At 40.4% G+C, this 19650-nt stretch overlaps 2 protein-coding genes across 5 annotated transcripts in view; one reads left to right on the top strand and one right to left on the bottom strand.

Moving 5' to 3' along the window:
- Window positions 1–3239, top strand: part of snrnp200 (small nuclear ribonucleoprotein 200 (U5)) — a 29660-nt gene extending 26421 nt beyond the window's left edge. Inside the window, exons 38-44 of the mRNA XM_057831802.1 lie at window positions 170–291; window positions 375–518; window positions 597–773; window positions 843–1003; window positions 1084–1165; window positions 2593–2685; window positions 2763–3239. Of these exons, the coding sequence (XP_057687785.1) occupies window positions 170–291; window positions 375–518; window positions 597–773; window positions 843–1003; window positions 1084–1165; window positions 2593–2685; window positions 2763–2912 (929 nt within the window). The 3' untranslated portion in view covers window positions 2913–3239. The remainder of the gene's footprint in view (window positions 1–169; window positions 292–374; window positions 519–596; window positions 774–842; window positions 1004–1083; window positions 1166–2592; window positions 2686–2762) is intronic.
- On the bottom strand, window positions 1147–17971 carry ciao1 (cytosolic iron-sulfur assembly component 1). 4 transcript variants are annotated; one of them, XM_057831803.1, is made up of 7 exons: window positions 17644–17971; window positions 15620–15768; window positions 15425–15536; window positions 4152–4240; window positions 3883–4084; window positions 3746–3815; window positions 1147–3632 (listed from the first exon to the last, which is right to left on the bottom strand). In XM_057831803.1, the coding sequence occupies exons 1-7, from the start codon at window positions 17780–17782 to the stop codon at window positions 3398–3400; spliced, it is 996 nt and encodes a 331-aa protein (XP_057687786.1). In that variant the 5' UTR covers window positions 17783–17971; the 3' UTR covers window positions 1147–3397. The 4 variants fall into 4 exon arrangements, 1 of the variants encoding a protein (XP_057687786.1); XR_009062753.1 differs by lacking the exons at window positions 1147–3632; window positions 3746–3815; window positions 15425–15536; window positions 15620–15768; window positions 17644–17971 and adding exons at window positions 7062–13365; window positions 13521–15416 and having other exon boundaries at window positions 4060–4084; XR_009062752.1 differs by lacking the exons at window positions 1147–3632; window positions 3746–3815; window positions 3883–4084; ... (2 more) ...; window positions 15620–15768; window positions 17644–17971 and adding exons at window positions 4247–6906; window positions 7062–13365; window positions 13521–15416.
- Window positions 17972–19650: the final 1679 nt, after the last annotated feature.

Consider the following 19650-nt stretch of genomic DNA (forward strand, 5'->3'; position numbering starts at 1 on the left):
CTTGGAGGTGGCTAAATTAAACGATTCCTCGAGGCAGAGAAGATGCCTCGATCAATTTCTAAAATCGAGTAACTCGAATTATTTGAGTAATCATTTCAGCCCCAGATCGTCGTTAATGTTTGACTGTAGCTCGTTGGATTACCCGAAGTGTTTTCTTTATGATGCGCAGAGCTGTTCAGTATGTCCCTCAACGCCAAGACAAAGATCCGCGGCTTAATCGAGATCATCTCCAACGCTGCGGAGTATAAAAACATTCCCATACGGCATCACGAGGAAGCACTCCTCCGACAGGTACGTACGTCTAATCTAAACCCGCCGAAAGGAACGCGGAAAAGTATCACCTAGTCAAAGCGTCTGATTTTTTTAACCTCCAGTTGGCGCAGAAGGTGCCCCACAAACTGAACAACCCCAAGTTCAACGACCCCCATGTAAAGACCAACCTGCTGCTCCAGGCCCACCTCTCCAGGATGCAGCTGAGTGCTGAGCTGCAGTCGGATACTGAGGAGATCCTGAGCAAAGTGAGTATTTAGCTGCAGCGTTCATTTGTCAAAGCCTTCTTAATCGAATAACCTCCCTTGCGCGGTTGTCCTCGTCAGGCGGTGCGTTTGATCCAGGCCTGCGTCGATGTGTTGTCCAGTAATGGCTGGCTGAGTCCTGCCCTGGCAGCAATGGAGTTGGCCCAGATGGTCACGCAGGCCATGTGGTCCAAGGATTCCTACCTCAAACAACTCCCGTTCTTCACCTCCGAGCACATCAAGCGCTGCACGGAAAAGGTAAATTACTTCTTATCTGACTGTCAATTGTCAGAGCTGTCGAGTAACGAGCCGTCATGTACGAATCAGGGCGTGGAGAGCATCTTCGACATCATGGAAATGGAGGATGATGAAAGAAGTGCTTTGCTGCAGCTCTCTGACGCTCAGATAGCCGATGTGGCTCGATTCTGTAATCGCTACCCTAACATCGAGCTGTCCTACGAAGTGGCCGATAAGGACAACATCAAGAGGTTGATGTCCTTATTCGCATGTGCATAAAAACTACATTTCATTTCAGTCTGTAGCTTCAAAGATTTATTTTTATTCTCAGTGGCAATCCAGTTCTGGTCCAGGTCCAATTGGAACGTGAGGAGGAGGTCACTGGGCCTGTCATTGCGCCTATGTTCCCTCAGGTAGTATTTCAATTATTTGATTAAATTAAAAAATTGAAAAAATTTCTGACTGGAAGGTAACACAATTCACCAATAGACTTCACTATCAGTTGACGAGACATCTCCTACAGACGTTGCGCTACGGCTTCCCATAGGTTGCCGGGCCAGGCAGAGCGTCGTAGAAGCTTTCACTGCGATAAACTAAAACACGCTGCATTTTAACGCTGTATTTTGGTGGAAACAGGACGAAAGTTTTAGTCCATACAAGCAGGCAGGAGTTTCTCAAGAGTGATTTGGTTGAGGAATCAAGGTCATTATTATATAAAATTGCACCATGCATGCACTTTGAAACGTGTAAAAAAATCAATGGAAAAAATTAGCGTAAATTTAGCTTGAAATATTTACATAAAATGAATGACGACTGCCCGGTTTTCTGCTTTTAACCAAGAATTAAGACTGTTTTATGTTCATGCCCGTTTTTTTTATGTTTACTAAGAATCTAGTCTGTTTTACTTTCATATCTATAGAAATTCCGGGATTTAAGCATTTATTTACAGGAGTTTTCCAATTAAAAAGCTGTTTTGTGATGGCCGCCATGTTGGGTTTTGTATCCATACACAGTAGCATAACTTTACATTCAAATAATCAGGTAATTTTCAGGCAACTGCCCATTTTTTTCGCAAAAACATTTCTGCATCCATCCAAAAATACCCGGCTTGTACGTGTTATTTTATGTAACATTTCAATCTAAAAACGACGCGGGCCAGATAGCCGGCAAGGTGTGCTAAGGCAATGGTGACATCGGAATTCAACCTAAATAAGTTGTGATTGTGTATAGAAAATGCAAAATTTGCTTCAGTAAAATTAGGATGATTCTGCATGCTTTCCTCAAGTATTAAGTTTATGTGAAAATTGAGTGATTTATTAGCTGTTGAAAACATGAAAAAATTGCACGAAATACACATTTAAGTCGCCATTTCGAGCGAAAACTTCTATGATTTGTCAAATATTGCTATTGATCCTGAAAATATAGGCAACTATGCATTTTGTGTGCATCTGCATCTAGCGTAAAATCTGAGAATTTTATAGCCATTTTATGTTTTGTTATTCCTATATTCAATTAAAAAATTAAGAACTAATTGGGATTTGTATTAGGTAACGACTTTGATTTTTTTGATGCTGCTGCCCATGGAGATTTGTATATATATGCCTTAGGGAAGTGCCTGATTTAGTTTTAGGTAGCTAGCGGCTTTAGTTTTGAAAATAGGGCCCCAACAGAATGGACCCTTCTCCCATCAACTAATAGTGAAGTCTGATTCACCAATACAACAATATTTGTGATTGTAGTATTTTTATAGCACTTACGTTTTAGGCTTATCTGCCAGTTTACCTAAGAATGACAATGTACTTTCTTTTCCTTAACTAATCTTATCTAATGCTTAACATAGAATCGTGAAGAGGGCTGGTGGGTAGTGATTGGAGACCCCAAATCCAACAGCCTCATCTCTATCAAGAGACTGACGCTTCAACAGAAAGCAAAGGTTGGTGGTCTGTGCGCTATGCCTAATTAGTGGCTGTTTGGAAAATGAAGCACACTTAATGTTAAATCTCCCAACAGGTCAAACTGGACTTTGTTGCACCAGCGATGGGTGTTCACAACTACACGCTGTATTTCATGAGCGACGCCTACATGGGTTGTGACCAGGAGTACAAGTTCAGCACAGATGTGAAAGAAGCTGACAGTGATGCAGATAGCGACTCTGACTAATGAGAACCAGTCGAGGCAGTTTGATTTCTGTATATATTTCCTAAAGTTTAGTTCCTATTTTCTTTTAAATCAAGTTATTGTTTTGTGACTTTATATTTACCACTGTTTCTGTTAGTCAGCTCTGTGATGTACTCCAATCCAGAACAATAATTGAGTATACAGTAGTCAGTTTAGAAAAAGCCACAAAATCAGAGATTCTGTTGGCACTTTTTTCTCCACAATATGTAAAAGTTGGTACAGGGGCTGGAGTTAATGTTAACCAGTACATGTTTTTAAAAAGAATTTCAAAGATTTTTTGCAATAAAGAAAAGACTTGAAGTTGTGGTTATCTATATAAACATCTGGAAATTATATAACAATGCATTGTAATGTCAGATGGATTCCATGTATTTTTTTAACAAGTACATTTATGAAGATAATGGATTGGAACACATTGGCCAGTGTGACTTTCAATCAAGTTCTCAATACAAAAATGTCAACCATGTTCAGTCGTGCTCGTGGAACTTCCAAATGGCGATGTCTCCACTGTCGCTACAGGAAGCTAGCAGTCCTGCTTCTTTTGGATTCCACGCCACACAGTTGACATCCTGACTGTGAGCTTTGGGCATGTGCGCAGCCAACGAGAACAATGGCTGGTCAAGGTCAGATGACACCTCTTCCCTAAACACTCTGACAGCATCGTCACCGCTAGCAGTTGCCAGTGCGCCGGTCAGACGACACCTGGTGGGACCATGTGATGCATTCAGGTAATTAGAAGGTGCATATTGACACTTTAAATTATAAAACAGTCAGCTATTTTTTTCGAAAAATGAAAACGTTTTGAAACATCTTACCAGTCAATGTCGTATACTGTGCGTTCATGATAGCCAGACAATGTGCACACACACTTCCATGACTTGTCACCTGATCAAAGCATCGTCGCACTCATTACTAAGACAATGAGAACTTCATTTTGCCAATGTGAATTCACCTTGCCCGCTCTCAGTGGGATACTCCTTCCAAATCTTAACTGTGCGATCGTCGCTACATGACGCCAGCCTCTCACCAGTGGCGCTGAAACACAGATTCCACACGGTGGACGTGTGGCCCTGTAATGTAGCCTGACACTCCCAGTCGTCGTCTACCTCCTTGTAAATACAGATGTTGTTGTCGTAGCTTGCGGAAGCCAGAAGCTACATAAAAAAGCAAATCAGTACAGCGCACAGAAAAAAATTCGGTCAAGTGCCGGTATGAGCTCACTTCCTGTGTCGGGTGCCATGCAACATGTTTGACATCTTGCGTGTGGGAATTCAGCACTGTAACGCATTCATAATCGTCTTCTTCATCAACTGTGACACACGAATGTTAGAACATCATTTCTGTTGCACAGCAATGCCTCACAATTTCGTAACACAATCAAGGGAAGAGATTATGGAAAGGCATTTTGACACTTTTAAAAAAAGTGCGCTGCATATTTTATTCTATGGAGCAGGGGGGAATCACATTAAAAAAAATTTTTTCCCCTATAATTTGAACAAAGCTATGCCAACACTATCCTTATAAAAAGGTTAGGATTAGTACAGAAGTGGTTTCAACGAAGCAAAAAGAACACTAACTTTTTTTTTTTTTTGCAAGTCAATGGTGTAGCACAAAATAAGGTTGTAAAGTTGCGTTCCAAATATTGTTTTACATGAATAAATTACAGTATGGTCATAATTGAGCTATCTTGGTTATGATTTTCCTGACATTTTTGCTGTAGTTGGACAATTCCTTTGTCCTGCAGTTTGTTTCAATAGCGTAAATATTAGGGGTGTGCCATCTTAGGCACCCCACGATTCGATTTGATTACGATTCGATTTTTGAACAATTATCGATGCATCATACATTACTGATTAATAAAGTAGCCAACCAAATTTATGTCCATTATTTATAAGAAAATATCCTTATGATTCAACAGGAAAGATGGAAACATGCCCATACAACAAAAAGCTGCCCTTAAGCTGCTTTTTTATTTATTAATTATTTTTTTTACAAGAAAGTGCAAAAACATTAACCATTTTGAAGGGAATACTTATTTCTCTCAACAATACAATAAAATTTACACTGGTGGAATGAATTCTACATTTTCTGGACACAAAGTGTCTTTAGATATAAGACTTCTTTGAACCAATATACTTTGTTTTCACACTGTTACCTCCCTTGTGTAACTCTCGGAGTGACAGGTGGAAATCAGAACTGCTCTTTATCACGTTTAACTTGTGGCGTTTATTGCCGAGCACATAAAAAAGTCTGGCAGCCTCCAACATCGGCACACAGACACTCATTACAGCGCGTGCACTTTGTTCTCCTCCTGCCCACCCACAAGCACACACGCCTGTCGGCTCCCAGGGAGCACTTGCAACAACAGATTTTTGTACTATTCCGCATGTTTGTAGTGTTACCACTGTACTTAATCATGGTTTTACACGTTCCGCATATAATATACACATGAGCAAATTAGCTAATTAGCTTAGCGCTCGGCGCTAACTATTAACATCTCAAAAACAACAACAATAAAGGCTACACATAAACAATACAAGAGGGTTCGTGTACTCACCTCTTATAGACGCACACAGGTCTTAGCAACACACTCAGGACATTTTTCAATTGAAATGCCTTAAAACACATCTGAAAGACAAGGTGCAACGAACTATCTTCTCCTCTCGTTCTAAAAAATCACTTGCGCACAAAAGCGCGACCGCCGGCTCCTGCCTGCATCATACACAAATTTATTTTCCAGTCTTTTAAAAAAGAGTAAATATCTCTCCCAGTAACCAGGAGCATCCATCATAATGTTGTACATGCCTCCGTTAACGGTGTCCGTGCGGCAGACGTGTCTTGAATTTCGTTCCGCTACAAGCGGCTGTCAAAGTAAAGAAGGAAAATCATCGTTTTTGAACCTTTATGAATTATAATCGAATCGTCGCGTGTCTAATCACGATGCATGTAATAATCGATTTTTTGGAACTATAGTAAATATATATACAGGAAAGAAAATAAGTACATTATTTAAACACCCTGCTAGTTTGCAAGTTCTCCCACTTAGAAATCATGGAGGGGTCTGAAATTTTCATCGTCGATGCATGTCCATTGTGAGAGAATCTAAAAACAAAAATCCAGAAATCACAATGTATGATTTTTTTTTTAACGATTTATTTGTGCAATACAGCTGCAAATAAGTATTTCAACACCTGAGAAAACGAATGCTAATACAGTATTTGGTACAATAGCTTTTCTTTGCAATTACAGAGATCACACGTTTCCTGTAGTTTTTCACCAGGTTCCTCACCTTTTTTTGGATCATTGAGACCACGCAAGGTGATATCTTACATTGGGCTCCACTCCGATTGAGACTGACCGTCATGTTTAGTTTCTTCTGTTTTCTAATGATTGCTCCAACAGTGGAGCTTTTTTTCCAGGCTACAAGGCAGTTGCTCCGTAGCCCTTTCCCTTTCCTTTCCTTTCTTTTGTCTTTGGCGTCTTTGGACAACTCTTTGGTCTTGACCATGTTACAAGTTTGAGTCTTACTGATTGTATGGGGTGGACAGGTGTCTTTATGCTGCCATCGACCTCAATAAAGTGCATCTGATTCAGGATAATACTTAGAGTGGAGGTGGTCTTACAGGTCTTTCAGGGTCAGAATTCTAGCTGACAGACACGTGTTCAAACACTTCTTTGCAGCTGTGTCACACAAAGCGTTAAAAAATCATGCATTGTGATTTTTGGATTTTTCTTTTTAGATTATCTCTCTCACAGTGGACATGCACCTACGATGAAAATTTCAGACTCCTCCATGATTTCTATGTCGGAGAACTTGCAAAATACCAGTATGCTGTCCTCACTCGGAAGCGTCTACTTTTTTCCAAGCTAGACGGCTAGTGAACGACGCTTTAATAAACAGACTTCTTCCTTTGGTTTTATCTGATTTATTAATGGAATGGCCTTAAACCATTGTCCTCTCCGGACCGTCGTAAAACTACAAAAAGAGTATACAAGCATAGCATTAGCTACAACGTTAGCTTAGCACGCCAGACTAGTTCACTAAACATAAACAAAAAGCGTTCCATACAAAAAACATAACATTTCTCCTACCAACATAATATGTACATTATCCACAACATCCATACTTACGGACAAATCTTGTCCAAGGATCATGTGAGCACAACGTTGCAACTTAGGCTTCAGCCAGAGACGTCGTGCAGCCATATTGAATTGGCTAGAAAAACAAAAAACCATGTCGCGAGGCGACCACTAGAGTTCGCTGCTGGACAGCACAAAAAAGCCTTCTACAAAACTCACCAAAAGGCAGAACACTCCTCGCCTGGTACAATACAATTGTGCCACTACAAAACACTTTTTTTTGTTTTTTTTGTTTTGAACAATTACAACAACATACGAGATTACTTCTCAACTGGTAGTAGCAAAACCAAATCTGAAATTGGTCTCATAAACAATTTCACATTTCCATCTTTCACAGTTTTAACTTCTGCTTTTCGAACCTTATTGTCTTTACTCTCAAATGTTTTCACAACTCTTCCCATACACCAGTCATTTCTATGTGCAAGAACATCCTTCAATAGCACAATGTCACCAGTTTTTATGTTTGGTTTATCGTCTGTCCATTTTCTCCTTTGTTGCAGAGAGGAAAGGTATTCACTTCTCCACTGTTTCCAAAAAGTGTCCGCCATGCACTGCACTTGCTTCCATTGCTTTGCGTAGAGGTCAGGAGGTGCAAAGTTTCCGGTTGGGGCAGTTAACGTGTTGGTCTTTTGGGTTAGAAGAGTTGCTGGTGTGAGAAGGTTTGGTTTGTCTGGATCTGTTGATACTGGTACGAGTGGTCTCGCATTCATTATTGCCATTACTTCCGCCATGAAAGTACTCAGCACTTCATGAGTGAGTTGGACATTTGTGGCTTTTAAAAGAATTCCATCCAGGATTCGTCGTGCGACTCCGATGAGTCTTTCCCATGCCCCTCCCATATGTGAGGAGTGTGGGGAGTTGAAAAGCCATGTACATCCTTTCTCCTGTAGGTAGGAGGTCAGTTCTGTGTCTTTGTGATCAATTTTGAGTTCGTTGCATGCGCCAACAAAGTTGGTACCTCTGTCCGAACGAAGTATTTGAGCTGGTCCACGGATGCTGAAAAATCTTCTTAATGCGTTAATGAAGCTGGATGTTGACATTGATTCTATGAGTTCAATGTGCACAGCTCTTGTGGACATACAGGTGAAAAGTACAGCCCAGCGTTTACTGTCTGCACTTCCTCCTCTGGTGCGACGTGTGATGACTGACCAGGGGCCAAAAACGTCCAGTCCTACGCTGGTGAATGGGGGCATAGGTGTAAGTCTGTCAATGGGTAAATCCGCCATCTTTTGTGTCTGTAGTTGTCCTCTAAGCTTTCGACAGAGAACACACTTGTGAATTACAGAAGAGACGAGTCTTTTACTGCCTTTGATCCAAAATCCAGCTGCTCTGAGCGCACCCTCTGATAGGTGGCGTCCCTGATGTGCTACCTTCTCATGATAGTATCTGATAAGAAGGACGGCTACATGGTGAGCATTTGGGATGATGAGTGGATGTTTTTCCTCTTTTGTCAAATTTGCAGGTGCCAAGCGTCCTCCTATTCTGAGGAGCCCATCTTCATCGATGATTGGATTTAACTTTTTGAGACAGCTTAGGTTTGGAAGTGGCTTGTTTGCTTTTATGCACCTGTACTCTTCTTTGAATGTTTCAGTCTGAACTGTGTGAATGATGAATTTCGCTGCTTTCTCGAGCTCATTTGGGGTGTTAGTTACACTGAAACACTTCCAGCCTTTACTTTCTGAGTTTGTTTTCTTGAAAGATGCTGTTACACGTTTTAATGATGCAACAGTGTGGCATAATCTCATCCAATGAGAAAATCTTTCAAAACGACGTGACTCGAACTGTGTTACTGAAGCTTGAGTAACAAATGTCTTGATTTCAGGTTTAATCTCTGCATCTGCGTCAGGTTCGATGAGAGCAAATGTGTCACAGTGTGACGTGTCTGTACTCGGCTGTGTCAAAAAAGAAGGACCACTAAACCAGTTTGTATAAGTCAATGCAGGAGCTGCAATTGATCTTGTGGCCTTGTCTGCTGGATTGTCATCTGTGTTAATGTAAAACCATTGTGCAGGATGTGTGGTTTTTCTAATCCTGTTCACTCTGTTTGCTACGTACGTGTAAAATCTCTTTGTGTTGTTATGTATGTAACCTAGGACGATTTTGCTGTCTGTAAAAAATCTGACAATGTCCACTTCAATGTCAATCTCATCTCTAATGAGTTCATACATTTCTACAGCCAATACTGCTGCGCACAGTTCCAACCTAGGGATAGTGTGAGCAGGTCGGGGGGCCACTTTGGACTTTCCCATGATGAAACCTGTGTGCCACTGACCTTCAGTGTTGAGCGCTCTCAGATACGCTACTGCTCCTATGGCCATGGTGGAGGCATCTGAGAATATGCACAGTTCTTTCCTCACAGCAGTGGTCTGAGAAAAAGGTAGGTAGCACCTTGGTATCTGTAGCTGCTCGAGGTGCTTCAACGAGGTTCTCCATTTGTTCCACTCCTCTTCTCTTTCAATGGGAAGTGGTTCATCCCAGTCCTTTTGCTCTGCTGACAGTTCACGTAGAAGAGCTTTTCCCTGCATTGTTATGGGAGACACGAATCCTAGCGGATCATACAAACTGTTAATTGTAGCCAAAACACCTCTTCTAGTATATGGCTTTTGATCAGTGTTGACATGAAAAGTAAAACAGTCATTTTCAAGATCCCACAACACCCCTAAACTTCTTTGTAAAGGTATGTTGTCAAATTCTAAATCCAAGTCTTTTAGATCCTTCGCTCTCTCTGCGACAGGAAATGCTTCAACTACTTTGCTGTCGTTGGAGGCTATTTTGTGCAGCTTTAAATTTGACTGGGCCAACATGTTTTGTGCATTTGTCAGTATTTCAACAGCTTCTTTTGAGCTTGCTGTAGACGCAAGGCCATCATCAACATAAAAATGTCTCATTACAAACTGTTTTGCATCCAGTCCATGCTCCTCCTCTCCCTCGACTGCAGCGCGCCTCATGCAATAAATAGCCACAGCCGGAGACGGACTATTTCCAAAAACGTGGACCTTCATTCTATAATCACATACACTTTTACTCATGTCATTATTCTCATACCAAAGGAATCTTAAATAATCCCTATGATCTTCTCTGACTTGAAAGCAATAAAACATTTGTTGCACATCAGCAGAAAATGCTACAGACTCTTTTCTAAAACGCATAAGAACGCCTAGTAGCGTGTTGTTCAAGTCCGGTCCACTTAGTAACACTTTGTTAAGTGACTGACCTTCGAACTCTGCACTTGAATCAAAAACTACCCTTAATTGGTTAGGTTTTTGAGGATGATACACACCAAATGATGGTAAGTACCAATGTTCTTTGTTTGAGTCCAAAATTGGAGCGATCTCCGCGTGGTCGTTGTCCAGCATGTTTTGAATAAACTCCACGTATTGTTTTTTCATTTCAGGATTTCGGTCCAGTGTTTTTCTGAGTGACTGGAGACGTTTGAGTGCTTGCTCCTTGTTACTTGGAAGCTTTGGTCTTGGAGATTGGAATGGCAATGGCGCCACCCAGCTGTTATCTTCATTTTGATATACTTCTTTTTCCATAATGTCAAGAAAATATTTGTCTTCTATTGAGAGTGCCGGTTTGTCGTCATCTTTGGTTCTCTCAAAAACAGTTTGTCCCAGCTGATCCGTGTTTGTATTTTTACGTTCGTTTTGGGAAGTTGGTTTAGTGTTTGACTGGCTACTAAAACCATTCGACTCTTTGATTTGAAAGGTGTTAGGACATGGGCTGAAGTAAGAAGCACGGCCATTCTGAAGAACGTTTGTTTTGAGGACGTTCACGTTTGGAGGTTTGTGCGTCTTACCCAGGCAGGTTTCACCAACTATAACCCAACCCAAGTCTAAACGTTGTGCATAGGGGGTACTACGCGGTCCATTAATCCTCTCTCGAACTTTGTGTAACTGGATAATGTCACGTCCCAAGAGCAATAGGATTGGTACTTTTTCTTCTACCGGAGGTATTTTGTTTGCTATCCTTTGCAGGTGAGGGTACTGCATAGCAACTTGTGAAGATGGGATCTCTCTTCTATCGTCAGGAATCATGTCACATTCAATTAGGTTTGGGAGTGGGAGCTTTACTCTACCATCCACTGACTCAATCATGAAGTTTGATGCTGTTCTGCCGACATTATCTGACAGGCCTGAGCATGTTCTAAGCTTATAAGTGTCCGAGCGTGTCTCTATGTTGAAGAGCTCGAAAAACTGAGACTTGACAAGCGACTTGTTGCTTTGTTCATCAAGTACAGCATATAGCTTTACTGCTTGATCTCGCTCACCCTTTGGGTACACTATTACAGGGCTTATTTTTGAGCATGAAAGTGTGCTGTTTGCATCACCACATACTTCAGTGCATTTAGAAACAACTGAGACACTTACATCTTCGTGTGTCTCCCCGCCATCACCTTTCTCAACTTCAGAACTTTCCGCTGGAGCAGGAAGTGGACCTGGATGTAGCGCTGTCAAATGTCTTTCGCTGCCACATTCCATGCACCTAATTTGCATATTACAGTCTTTCGCTAAATGCTGAGTTGAGCTACAACATTTAAAACAAATTCTGTTGTCTTTCAAGAATGACTTGCGTTCATCAATGGGCTTGGCTCTAAAGGTTTTGCACTTTGTAAGCGGGTGAGGTTTCTTATGTAATGGACATAGCTTGTCCGGACTTTCTGCTGGCTTACTAAAACATTTTTGAGCTGTACTGGTGTCAGTTGGAATGTCTGTTTTGTGCACGGAAACCACTCGCCTGTTATCACTTTTGAAGCTTTTTTCCTTTTTGAAGCTTGTGTTGATAGGAGATGTGATGACGAAGCTTGGGTCATTTCTTATTTTTGCTTGTTGTCTCACAAATTTTGAAAAGACACTAAAAGGTGGAAAGACGACTTTGTGTTCTTCTTTGTACTTCGCTCCTGTAGCGATCCACTTGTCTTGAAGCCCGTAAGGTAGCTTGTCCACGATGGGGTTGACTCCTCGAGACGTGTCCAAATACGATAGGCCTGGTAAGTATCCTCCGTCCTTGGCACATTCAATTTCTTGTAGAATGTCACCTAGCTCTCGTTACTTTGTGTTGTCCCTGTTGTTAAGTTTGGGAAACTGTTCAATCTTTTTTAGCAATGCATTTTCCATGACTTCAGGTGACCCGTAGCATTCCTCCAGTCGTTCCCACAAAAGATGAAGTGCAGCTGTTGGATTGAAGACATGAACTGATCGGATTCTTTTAGCTTGCTGGCGAGACTCATTTCCAAGCCACTTTATCATTAAATCTATTTCTTCTTGGGCTGTTAATCTCAAGTCCTTAATGGCATTTTGGAATGACGCCTTCCATGCCCAGTAGTTCTCTGGGAGATCATCAAACTGTAAAAGTCCAGTACTCAACATTTCTCTCCGTCTCAGGTAACATGTGATGTCCTGTTTTCCCTGCGTCTCTGCTGGAGTTGGAAGAGTGTCATACGGGTACAGTTTGGGTGGACTGCGTTCTTCTCTCTCTTGTGTTTGCTGCTCCACTTTGATGTCAGGTTTTTTCTCACTGTAAAAATTTCTCTCATCTATTTCTGTGTTCATCGCCATTTCACATTGCTCACGTGCTGCTTTGTGGCTGGCGAGTGGATCCATTTTCGATAAAAATCTTTCATAGTAGCTGTCTGGATGGCTTTGAACAAACTCTGCTGTACGTTGCATTGGATTGGCAGGTTGTCCTACAATTGAATGTCTTACTTCAGATTTTGTGAAACTTTCTTCTTCTTCATAAACAGCAGCCTCTGCTTCTGCGGCTGCAACTGCCTTTTGACAACTTAAGACGTGTAGATTGGCTTCAAGCTCAGATTTTTGCTTCATCATGGTAGCTTCTTTTTCTGAATATGCCAACTGTGCACGTGCGGCTACTGCTTTTGCTCGCGCCTTTAGTGCTGCAGAACTAGTAGATGAACTAGTAGATGAACTCTTGGATGTATGCGTGCGTATAGACCTGACCTGTGAGTCTGCATTGCTTGCGTTATCCATGTTCTCTGTATTGTCTGCATAGTCTCTGTTTTCCACTTGTCTTTGTTGTTGCCTTGGCGTTGCTCCTTCGTCTGTAGAATCCAGGTGTTTTTCTGACCGTAGGCTCATTGTTGTGTGTTGCGTCGTAGTTGATCCCGCCGCGCTGATGTCCTTTTACTATGCTGTCCTCACTCGGAAGCGTCTACTTTTTTCCAAGCTAGACGGCTAGTGAACGACGCTTTAATAAACAGACTTCTTCCTTTGGTTTTATCTGATTTATTAATGGAATGGCCTTAAACCATTGTCCTCTCCGGACCGTCGTAAAACTACAAAAAGAGTATACAAGCATAGCATTAGCTACAACGTTAGCTTAGCACGCCAGACTAGTTCACTAAACATAAACAAAAAGCGTTCCATACAAAAAACATAACATTTCTCCTACCAACATAATATGTACATTATCCACAACATCCATACTTACGGACAAATCTTGTCCAAGGATCATGTGAGCACAACGTTGCAACTTAGGCTTCAGCCAGAGACGTCGTGCAGCCATATTGAATTGGCTAGAAAAACAAAAAACCATGTCGCGAGGCGACCACTAGAGTTCGCTGCTGGACAGCACAAAAAAGCCTTCTACAAAACTCACCAAAAGGCAGAACAACCAGGGTGTTCAAATACTTATTTTTTTCCACTGTATATATGTAAAAAAAAAAAAAAAACAACAACAAAAAAAAAACGTATGTATTATTTTTACAATATTCTTATACCGCTGGATTATTTTGTTGCTCTTAACCCTTAACTCCTTTACTTACATTGACAGTTATGGACATCAAATCCATTTCAACTGGGGAGACAGGCAATGAGTGATCATGTTTCAGATCAGATCATGAACACCTCTCTGCTATTCTGTGTCCACTACAAATCAAACGTGATTTTTCATAATACTGGCACTGTTTGAACTAGGGCTGCAGCTATCGAATATTTTAGTAATCGAGTAATCGACTGAAAATTCTATCGATTAATCGAGTAATCGGATAAAACAAATATATTTTTAGGTGAAGAGCAATTATAAATATACATGAGAAAACAAGACATTTCATCTAATCTTGAACCATTTTCAGTCAATCAATGTCTTTATTTTTGATGTATATTGTAGCTAGAATTTAAAAAAAAGACATTCACTGCTTTCACTCAAAAAACTTTTAGATCTTATTTAAAAAAAAAATATATATATATATATATATATATATATAACCTAAAAATGCCGTTACGCTTGATGACACACATCACTTAAAAGTTAGGATTTTTTCCCTCGTGTTTCAATTGAATTTCTCTTTGTGTCAAGCCATTTTTAAGTTCTAGTTAAGTTTTAAGTTAGTCTAAACTGTAAGTCCTGATAGGATTTTGAGTTTTTGCAGTGTTCAAAATAAATGTATGATACAGGCTGTACTGGAGCACATTAGGGACCAGTGCAACTTGGTGTTTTATCCAGCAATGACTACTGAGCTAAAATTGATAGTTAGCATGATTAAGTTTTTATTTTACACCCTCATCACTCCACAATGCTATGTTATGTTAAAGCCTGTATGTAAAACACGTTAGCCACGCAATGACAGTAGTCATAATTAATTGAAACCTAGTCCTCCGCAGGGCTAACTTTACGTGAGCTAGTAGCGACAGTAACGTTAATCTTATTTATTAACGCTTAGCGCTCTTTATTAGCGCTTAGCGCTGTACTGCTTTAAGATGGCGGCTGTTTAATAACGCTGCCCAGACGCGGCCGAGTCTGTCATTGCGCATCTAGTTCAACATACATGTGATCTTTATGAGACGCATCAGACGCTAGCTGTTACCAACGTAGCATCGTGCGGGCTAGTATTTGGCAACGTCGGCGTCGTTTGTGGCGGCTGTCAGCTGCAGTAAGTTTTTTTTTCTCCCCTTCTTCCTCTCCGCACGTGACAGCGCGTTGTCCCGCATTAAAAGTAGTCCGAGCAAAACGTGATGCTTAGAGCTGTCAAAATAAACGATTACTCGAGGTGAATAAAATGACTCGGATCAGTTTTTAAACTCGAGTTACTCGAGTTGCTCGAGTACTCGTTTCAGCTCTAGTTTGAACACTCACCATGCCTTGTTGTCACCACACCATAATCTTTCCTGTCATCCCTCTTCTTGTCCTATCACTTATTAGGTATATTCCCTCAGTAAATGAAGTCGTAATGACTTTGCAACACTACTCATAGCTAGGTAGCGTGGCATATATATTCAAATATTCCAGACTCCCACGAGGCACATTAAAACTGTTTAAGCATTTTAAGGTATTTTGTATTATGCATTTCCAAGGAGCTGGACAGGACAGATTAAAAACAAAACAAAAAAACATACCTTCCCAAACCCACACGCTCTTATCACGACTGCACGTCGCAAGCAGGTTGCCCGAAGGGGCCCAAGCCACACATTTCACCTCGTTCTCATGACCCTCCAACACGGTCAAGCTCTAAAAGAACAAGAGGAGAGAAGTGATCATTTTTCTAGAACACAATTTTTTAATGTACGCAAGTGCAAAAGATCAACGCCAACCTCAAATTCTTCATTCTTCTTCTTCCAGATGCAGGTAGTGGCATCAAAACTGGCAGAGGCCAGATAATTCCCACACGGAGACCATGCCAGCTTCCTGACGGTGCGCTGGTGGCCGTCCTCTAGCACGCCCTTGCACACCCATGAGTCACCTGCACGAAGAGGAACATCTAAAAGTGTCAAATTAAGTCCAGAAAAACATGAAGAAGAGAAAATGGCTGACTATACAGTACTGATAAGTTATTTATTGTGGGGCAAATAAGTATTTAGTCAACCAATAATTGTGCAAGTTCTCCCACTTGAAAATATTAGAGAGGCCTGTAATTGTCAACATGGGTAAACCTCAACCATGAGAGACAGAATGTGGAAAAAAAAAAACAGAAAATCACATTGTTTTATTTTTAATGAATTTATTGGCAAATCATGGTGGAAAATAAGTATTTGGTCAATACCAGAAGTTCGTCTCAATACTTTGTTATGTACCCTTTGTTGGCAATAACGGAGGCCAAACATTTTCTGTAACTCTTCACAAGCTTTTCACACACTGTTGCTGGTATTTTGGCCCATTCCTCCATGCAGATCTCCTCTAGAACAGTGATGTTTTGGGGCTGTCGTTGGGCAACATGGACTTTCAACTCCCTCCACAGATTTTCTATGGGGTTGAGATCTGGAGACTGGCTAGACCACTCCAGAACCTTGAAATGCTTCTTACGAAGCCACTCCTTTGTTGCCCTGGATGTGTGTTTGGGATCAATGTCATGCTGAATGACCCAGCCACGTCTCATCTTCAATGCCCTTGCTGATGGAAGGAGATTTTTACTCAAAATCTCTCATTACATGGCCCCATTCATTCTTTCCTTTACACAGATCAGTCGTCCTGGTCCCTTTGCAGAAAAACAGCCCCAAAGCAAGATGTTTCCACCCCTATGCTTCACAGCGGGTATGGTGTTCTTCGGATGCAATTCCGTATTCTTTCTCCTCCAAACACGAGAACCTGTGTTTCTACCAAAAAGTTCTATTTTGGTTTCATCTGACCATAACACATTCTCCCCGTCCTCTTCTGGATCATCCAAATGCTCTCTAGCGAACTGCAGACGGGCCTGGACGTGTACTTTCTTCAGCAGGGGGACACGTCTGGCAGTGCAGGATTTGAGTCCCTGGCGGCGCATTGTGTTACTGATAGTAGCCTTTGTTACTGTGGTCCCAGCTCTCTGTAGGTCATTCACTAGGTCCCCCCGTGTGGTTCTGGGATTTTTGCTCACCGTTCTTATTATCATTTTGACGCCACGGGGCGAGATCTTGCATGGAGCCCCAGATCGAGTGAGATTATCAGTGGTCTTGTATGTCTTCCATTTTCTAATAATTACTCCCACAGTTGATTTATTTACACCAAGCGTTTTACCTATTGCAGATTCAGTCTTCCCAGCCTGGTGCAGGTCTACAATTTCGTCTGTGGTGTCCTTCGACAGCTCTTTGGTCTTGGCCATAGTGAAGTTTGGAGTGTGACTGACTGAAGTTGTGGACAGGTGCTTTTATACCGATAATGAGTTAAAACAGGTGCCATTAATACAGACCTCGTTAGAAGAAGTTAGACCTCTTTGACAGCCAGAAATCTTGCTTGTTTGTAGGTGACCAAATACTTATTTTCCAATCTAATTTGGAAATACATTCTTTAAAATCAAACAATTTGATTTACGGTTTTTTCCCCCCACATTCCGTCTCTCATGGTTGAGGTTTACCCATGTTGACAATTACAGGCCTCTCTAATCTTTTCAAGTAGGAAAACTTGCACAATTGGTGGTTGACTAAATACTTATTTGCCCCACTGTAATACCAACCCACGTATAGTACATTATTAACAGAGTATTTGTTGTGGTAGTTAGTAAAAGAAGACAATGTATATAGTATTTAAAACATCCATTGACGGCGATAGACATCCAATCCATCGCCGTCTAAGTCCAAGAGATAATGTGGGGTAAAATGTTTTCTTTTCTAGTCTGTCTTCACCTAAGAAGAAAAACACTGACCTTCCCGTCCCCATATCCGGATGGCCTTGTCGCCCCCACACGAGGCCAGAAGAGTCCCGTTTGGACTCCAGCCGACAAACCAGCTGCGAGAGTCCGGATGTGCGTCCAGTCTCTGAAGCAGAGTCAAATTCTCCTTCATTGCTCAAACTGTTAACTCGGATAATTTAAGATAATTTAAATCCACAACTACACTTTACTGACGTCTAGTGTAACAATTTGCTCAAGCGGGACTTTTTATGCTCAAAATATGGAAATGTCGGATTTTATAACGCAGAAAAAAATTGTGACAGTTAGCCACTACGGAAGCGCCGCCATGTTTGTTATCTTGCTTTGTGCAAGGCATTGTGGGACATAACTGACCATCAACTTTATCCTTTAAAATATAATAATAATAAATTAATAAACACACACTAAAACTGCATAGGATGTGTTAAATTATGTAGAAAGTTAAAACTTAAAATACGATCAGATAAAAAAAAGCTAAATAAGATCCCTCCTCTATCGCGGTTAATCGGGATCCCCCCTCCTGCAAAAATCCAAAATCCACGAAGTACAGACGGAACTTATTTACATAACTTTTTTTTCAATGTATTTATCAGATTTAACAACATTGGCAACAGTTACATATAAGAAATGCCCCCCACCCCATGTATATTTAAAAAAACGTGTATGAACATGTATATTTTAATAAATGGTTGTTAAGCACTGCAAATGTAATTATGATATAAATGATATAAAATCCGCGATGGAGTGAGGGCACGAAGTTTGAAGCGCAAAGTAGTAGTTTGAAATTCTGCGAATTCATGCTAAATTAATCAATGTTATAATTCTCAATATATTTGCAAGTTCGTGTAAACAATCACAGACGTCCAGAGCTAGGCAAAGTCAGAGATTAGATTCATTTTTATTACCTGAAAACTTTTTGGCCACTTGGAGAAATTAAGGAAGAAGAGCGCGGCACGGTTGCTTAATGTTTGTAAAATTTTCGACATAAATGAAGTCAAGTTAACAAGGCATTAACATAAACGCACCGATTATCACAGGATGATTAATTACAATATACATCTGCTTTAGTGAGTGTTTATTTAATCAAAATGGCATGCCATTGAAGAAAATAATTTCACATTAAATTATTCACATTCAGTTTTTAATGCAATGATTCATATCAAAGAATTTCAATTTCAAATTACATTACTCAGATTCAAGTTAAGTAATTCAGATTCAGTATTTGATGGCACAAATATCAGCCCAAAAATATTCTTATGTATGTGGGGAGTACATGGGCGTAGGTTTGGTTTTAATATTGGTAGGGACGATATAACAGCATAACCTGCATGTACACTTTTTGCTGGGGACGGGACATTAATAAAACCAAACATATTTGGTGAATGGGGGTCAGGGCTACATTTCTCACTAATATGAACCTAATTAATTCAGAGGCTAAATGATTAATGCAAAATAAATCTGTATTGATCTATACTAACATTCACACTGCAAATTTATAACGTCTTAATTAATCTGATATTTTTTAAAAAAAAAATCTAGTCAAATAATTTTCTCCATCTTTTTTGAGTATTAAAGGCTAGTTAGCAGATTAATGCGTCGGATTCTTCCACTTACTTTAAGTAAATATTACTATTTGTTCGTATTGAGCCCAACATCTAAAAGTTGGTCATCTTTCACCTAAATCAAGAATTCATTCACATAATGTTTTCAACAATATTCTTGAATTAAGAACATTTCTGACAAACAAGTGTTTCTGTTAAAATTAAATATACAAACTTTTTGTCTGTTAAGTAGTCTGTTAAGCTTATTTTCAGCTGTTTTTTTTTTTTTGTATTTCAAGAAATCTCAGTGAGTAAAATCGACTTGAAGCACTGTAGCAGTAGCAAAATTAGTGGAATGTTCCCCACCTCCACAACATTGACGTCTTTTTACATTACCTATAGTGGCTGCTGCTGGCAGAAAAAAAAACTTTTTGAGTGTTAAAGGGTAGTTAACAGATTA

The sequence above is a fragment of the Corythoichthys intestinalis genome, chromosome 3 (assembly GCF_030265065.1).
Source record: "Corythoichthys intestinalis isolate RoL2023-P3 chromosome 3, ASM3026506v1, whole genome shotgun sequence".
Classification (NCBI taxonomy): Eukaryota; Metazoa; Chordata; class Actinopteri; order Syngnathiformes; family Syngnathidae; genus Corythoichthys; species Corythoichthys intestinalis.

Bases quoted from the DNA above. Each gene is read 5' to 3' on its own strand.
- ciao1 (XM_057831803.1), bottom strand. From the start codon at position 17,782: ATGAAGGAGAATTTGACTCTGCTTCAGAGACTGGACGCACATCCGGAC. The intron at 15,769-17,643 runs GTCAGTGTTTTT...CTCTTCGTGCAG, and splicing joins CCGGATATGGGGACGGGAAG to GTGACTCATGGGTGTGCAAG. The intron at 4,241-15,424 runs GTATGTTTTTTT...CGTGTGTCACAG, and splicing joins GAGCGTGTGGGTTTGGGAAG to TTGATGAAGAAGACGATTAT.